Below are 5,967 nucleotides of genomic sequence, written 5' to 3' on the forward strand. Positions count from 1 at the left end.
ACATTAACTTGTACCTCATAAGATGGTTCTTTCTTAATTGGATTCACGTCCGGTATGAAACTATGAATCATATAAAATACAAAAACACTAATTATGTGCATATGAGAATTACAATGGTAAAACATTGATAACCAGCATAAGGTTTTGTGATAAAAAGAGTAAATGTGTTAGTTTTTATTGTTTTTATAGTATGTGATGCTTATGTATACTTTCATAAGGACATATAATGAGTCATCTACCCAAATTAAATATGCTATTACATTAATCTTGCTTATAATTATTCGTGCTTTTTTCTTCTTATTCTTGATCTCCATATAATTGCTGATGGATCTGGACATACTTGATATGGGATTTTTGGTTCAGGAACTTCAGGTACGCTGCAAAGGTCATATAAATTCGACAAAAAAGCTTTAGTAAAAATGGTTGATTGCAACATGAGTTTTCGGGGGCTGACACAAACACAGACCTCCTTAAACGAAAGTTTTATTTTATTTGCATATTAGTACTCTGAAATTAAAATAAATGCAACAACACACACACACACATATATATATATATAATAATAATAATAATAATAATAATAATAATAATAATAATAATAATAATTAATACATTTACGCTGTAAATTTCTCTTTTCTTAAAACACATTTCTTAAATTTCGTGAATATAACTAGTTAAACAGCTCAAACCGCAAACCCGCCAGGTTGACTTGAACGTGACCCATTTAGGTTTGTTTGCGATTTCGACCCGAAACTGACATGAACCCGAACACAACACGAGTTTTCATAAGTTGACATGAACATGACGTGTTTAATCCGAAATTGAGTCAACCTAGAATTTGACATGAACCCGAACATAACATGATTTTTCGTAGGTTAACACACATACGACACGTTTAATATGAACTTTTATATTATATTTTTACTTGCATATATTAGACGAAACTCTATAAGACGAAACTCTCAAAAAAAGTATGAATGATACCTCAACGTGGAAATATCAATTTGAGAAAAGTCCATACTGGTTGAGCTATCTGGCAATGCGGGCCTACTTATTAATGGTGAAGTGGGTTGCTTAATGGCCAGAACTTTGCAATTAAAGTTGTTGGCTATGCTCTTGTGGGCCATGGCAAACCTGTTCCATAATAGGTGAGTCCAGTCAATAGACGGTCCTTAACACTAGTTCCGTAAACAAATCGAATGATCAGGTGAATTGTTCATGAACCGTTTGATGAAAAAGTATATTTATATTCGCTCATTTATAAACGAGCAAACATGAACACATGTTTTGTTCGTTCATTTATATTTGTGTTCTTTTAAGTATGTTCATATACGTTATGTTTGTTTATCTTTGTTCAATTATGTTTGTTTATGTTTGTGAACTGTTCGTTTAGATTTTAAATGAATGAACATAAACGAACACGTTCATTTTTTAAACAAACGAACATAAATAAAAATATTTGCCCAATTAAGTACTCGTGTTTGTTCGGTTCGTTACAGACCTACTTAACACCAAAATGGTTTTTTCTTATTAGACTAGAAGATTAAAATGGTCAACCAATTTGGGTGAATTTTTTACCAAACTAGTGTTAGTAGAAAAAATATTTACCATTTTGGTGTTCTATAAAAACTATTTACCAAACTAGTGTTTTTCATTTATTTTATATTCATCTTTATTTTTAAATTCTTTTATTGGAGTCTTTTAATTTTTTTTATTTAGTTAATCGATTATTTATTTTTTATAACATAATGCTTATGTATATTTTTATCCATCAATCCAGTATCTTCTTTTATATATATATATATATATATATATATTCTTATCAGTCAGCTTTTCTTTTCTTTTTTTGTATTTTCAGTAATTGTTATAATTCTTTTCTTCTTATTTTATTTTTTTATCTACTATTGTCAAACATAAAAACAAATATTTCATCTAAATAAATTCAAAATGAAATAAGAAACACAAAAGGATAACCAAATATTAAAACTTAACCTGCTACGAGCTACGAGTCTCAATATCAAATATAAACGAAAATATGAAATTCAAAGAACACAAACAAAAAGGCAAAAATGCCAAATGAAGTTGAGTCGCTACCGATCTCTACAACTATAAACAAATTTAAAAAAAAATGTGTAAAATAAACTGAATATGCTACACTGAACATATTTAAAACGAAAAGAATCCAGAACATTATTACCAGTTAGGTTCGTTACCGTACCGGAACTTAACCCAAAAATAAATTCGTAATGAACATATTTAAAACAAAAAAATAACATAATTTGGTAAAACCCAGACGTTACAGTGATTATTCGACGTGGATTTGATTGGTATCGGTTAGGTTCGTCAAAGTCTCGAAACTAAACCTAAAAATTAAAATTCGTAAAATGAATATATTTAAATAAAAGCAAAAATTAAATACATTTGAAAACAATTTAAAAAAATGAAATAAAAAGAATAACAATGAGATAAAAAAAAAGATAAGAAAAGTTTTGTTGATAAAATATAAAAAAAGGTTAACTAATATAAAAATAATAAAAAAGAAATTCTAATATGATGATTTAATAATAAAAGGTGAATAGAAAATAAAAGAAAACACTAATTTAGTAAATAGTTTTTATGAAACACCAAAATGATAAATACTTTTTTCATCGATACTAGTTTGATAAAAAATTCCAATTTGGGTCTACCTCAACATGAAGTTAATATGATAGAATTGAATCTCGAGCTGTTTGCAGCTGGAATTAATCTAGCCATCAAATGGGACCATCTAATTATTCTAAACTTTGCTTTCCGTTCATCATACCATGTTCATTAAATTGGAATGTTTTCTTTAAATGCCGCTATGATAATTATTTTTATTACTAAATCTACCTATTCTAATAAAGTAAAATAAATGTACAACACTTGTCATGTCTTGGTTAATTATCATAATCCCCCCCCCCCCAACACTAACTCTAATATATGTAATAAATCAATAATTATTAACTTTTCTTTTACACTATATTTATATAATATCTATATATTTTTATAAATATAAATATTAACCTATTATTTTACTATATATTTCAAAATACATGGTGAATTCCAAAAATCAATAACAAATCATGTTTCTCAAATGAAAATTGTTTCGGGTTTTTTGTGGAAGTTAAATTTGTTTTTATGGGTCAAAAGTTGGTAAATAGATTGTTTGGTACAAGTTAACTATATTTAGGTTAAAATTTGTTGCGGGTCGAAAATGAAAATTTTGAGTAGTTTTAAAAGTTTGAGAATGCAAAATAGATTTATCGTCAAATTTGTTATGGGTTCAAAGTGTTGACTTTAAAATGTCAAAAGTATGAAAGTTAGAATTTTAAATATGATTCGGGTTTCAAGTTTATTTTTAAGGGCATTTTTTGAAATAACCAAAAGGTTCGGAATTTGGCAAATTGACTATTTTTCCCTCAACTATTAAAATTTAAGAAAAGATTGCGAACACTTTCGACATGCCACCCCAATGCCTATCAATACTTATAACTTTTATCGAATTTGAAATATTTATGTCAATATTAATTTTTCCTTCAATTGTGATCAGAACGTTGTATGAGAAGCATGTCATGCAAAACTATGCTCAAATGAAACAAAATATTCACAAAATTAAATGGGTTAATATGTTATTTTTATGTTGTCATTATGACAAAGTCGATAAGCCCTCTGAAACTTATCAAAATCTTTTTTATGTGTAGCTCAGAAAAACATAGTTCATGAAAAACATCCATTGCTACAATTTAATATCATGCTTTCCTTTGATGAGTGGTAAATTGATAAATATATCAATAAAGGTAACGCCTCTTTTGTATTTAGGCTGAGTGGTTAGAACTACTATCGTATGAGAAGTCTTATTTCCGAAATTGGTTCATAACCAAAATTCTTTCAATTATACATATATGACACCGAGAATGAATTTTTCAATAGAAAGAAGCATTCTCGGGTATGATTTTGCATGAGCATTTTTTTTTATTAAGTTCATTTAAAAAAATCATTTTGTGATATAAATAAAATCAATTTGTGTACACATTGTATAGATACAAACATAGATGTAATATATTTTGTTTCATATACGCTATGTAATTATTTGAATTACTTATAATTTTATTATTTGAATTATCCCGTGTGTGATACGGGTTCTAAAACTAGTAAAAATATAAAATAAGTAGACCAAAAGATCTGCTCACCTCTTGTATTACATGTGCAGTCTCTACCCCCACCATGCACCCATGACCTATTGCTCGTGTTTGTATTTGCCAAATTTATATGGCAAATGCATTCAAATCATAACTGATTTTTTTTAAACTTTAAGGTTAAACTTTGAACAATCATTCACTAATCACAAAGCCCGTATACCCTAATATGACGTGACAGGATTTTGATGTGAATTTGATCAATCTTAGTTCAACTTTTACAATTTGTTCATATTCTACTAAAAGAGGTCGTTATTTACGATCGATGTATTGACTAAATATATATATTTTTTTCTATTTGTAACTTGTAAGCAGAGATTGATAAGGTATTGGTTAAATTTAAGCATGATTTACAACTGGTTGAAGATCTCAAAGCTCAAGTAGCTTGTTTGAACTGGCTTGTTGGTAAACAAGCTAAGCCGAGCCATATCAGTTTGTAATCAGCCGAGTTTGAGCCAAGATAAGCTCGGCTCGTTGATTCGTTTATCTTAACGAGCTGAGCTCAAGTTCAATGTTTCAGTTTGTTAAGATAAGCGAGCTGACGCAAGCTGGTTTGGTTTGCAAACAAGCCGAGCATGAGGCAAGGTAAGCTCAGCTCGTTAGTTTGTTTATCTTAACAAGGCGAGCTCAAACTCAAAAATTCAGATTGTTTTCAGGTTCGGTTTGTAAACAAGCTGACCCTGAGCCAAGGTAAACGTGACTCATTGGTTTGTTTATCCTAACCATATGAGCCCGAGCTCAAAATTTCACGCCTTTAAGATCAACAAGTCGAGTCGAGTTGGAGTTGGTTCATTTTGTAAACAAACCAAGCTTGATCCAAGGTATGCCCGGTTCGCTGGTTTGTTTTGAGGTCGAGCTCAACATTTCAGGTCATTAAGATAAACAGGACGAACAGAGCCGACTTGGCTTGTAAGTGAGCCGATCCTTAGCCATTTTCAAGTCGTTAAAATAAACAAGCTAAGGTAAGCTTGTCTCATTGGCTCGTTTTTCTTAACTCGAGCTCAACATTTCAGGTCGTTAAGATAAACTAGCCAGTTGAGAAGCTCAAGCCTGGCTCGTTTCGGTTGTATTCGTAAAAGTAATATACCTGTAGAGGAAGCTCTGATCATGCAATCCGACAACGAGAGCCGAAGCTCCAATCTTTCGAGTAAAATCCGTAATCCTTCCACCTTCTTTGTCACCTTCCGTCACAGCAATCTCTATGTTCGTCTGTTAGTCATTCCGATCGCGCGTAAACAATCAATAAAAACCATAATCAATCAATATATATATTCAAATCAACCTATTATATTTACTTACGTTAGGGAAGCTATGAATGCATATATCTTTGAACGAAAGAGCCAACTCAAAGCCTTTCAGTCGGAGCAACCTGCGCTTCTTTCTGTTACTAGCCGGAAACACATGCAGGAGAGTGACTAAATCGCCGTAACGGAGAACATTGTGAAGGGCCCACACCATGGCTGTTCTTGCAACATCTACTTCTTCTACCACCACCACTACCTTCCTCACCTCCATTTCCGTAGTCGCCGGAATTGTTTCGGGTTCCGGTCAGTGCTCCGGCTGTTCAATATTATTATTGTCGCAAACTATAATGGGGTTTTGAATTTTTAAACAAAATAGTGTAGTTGAGAAAATAATTATTAAATTGCTAAAAATGGGTATTTGTAATGGGACCTATCAAGACTGGTAATCAATATAATCCCAACAATCAATTCAAGAATCATTGGTAGTTAAAGATGATGAAATTCTC

At 30.8% G+C, this 5,967-nt stretch overlaps 1 protein-coding gene across 1 annotated transcript; it reads right to left on the minus strand.

Moving 5' to 3' along the window:
• Positions 1-277: 277 nt before the first annotated feature.
• On the minus strand, positions 278-5,732 carry LOC143558588 (uncharacterized). Its single transcript, XM_077047403.1, has 4 exons — positions 5,517-5,732; positions 5,305-5,426; positions 985-1,134; positions 278-377 (listed from the first exon to the last, which is right to left on the minus strand). The coding sequence occupies exons 1-4, from the start codon at positions 5,730-5,732 to the stop codon at positions 278-280; spliced, it is 588 nt and encodes a 195-aa protein (XP_076903518.1).
• Positions 5,733-5,967: the final 235 nt, after the last annotated feature.

Source organism: Bidens hawaiensis, unplaced genomic scaffold (genome assembly GCF_021521415.1).
Source record: "Bidens hawaiensis isolate Kalapana, Puna unplaced genomic scaffold, B.hawaiensis_p1.1 tig00019558_1, whole genome shotgun sequence".
In the NCBI taxonomy this organism is placed as follows: Eukaryota; Viridiplantae; Streptophyta; class Magnoliopsida; order Asterales; family Asteraceae; genus Bidens; species Bidens hawaiensis.

Coding starts and splice junctions, on each gene's coding strand:
- LOC143558588 (XM_077047403.1), bottom strand. CDS start 5,732: ATGGAGGTGAGGAAGGTAGTGGTGGTGGTAGAAGAAGTAGATGTTGCA. Junction 5,427..5,516: donor GCATTCATAGCTTCCCTAAC/GTAAGTAAATAT, acceptor AATGACTAACAG/ACGAACATAGAGATTGCTGT. Junction 378..984: donor ATTGATATTTCCACGTTGAG/GTATCATTCATA, acceptor TGACCTTTGCAG/CGTACCTGAAGTTCCTGAAC.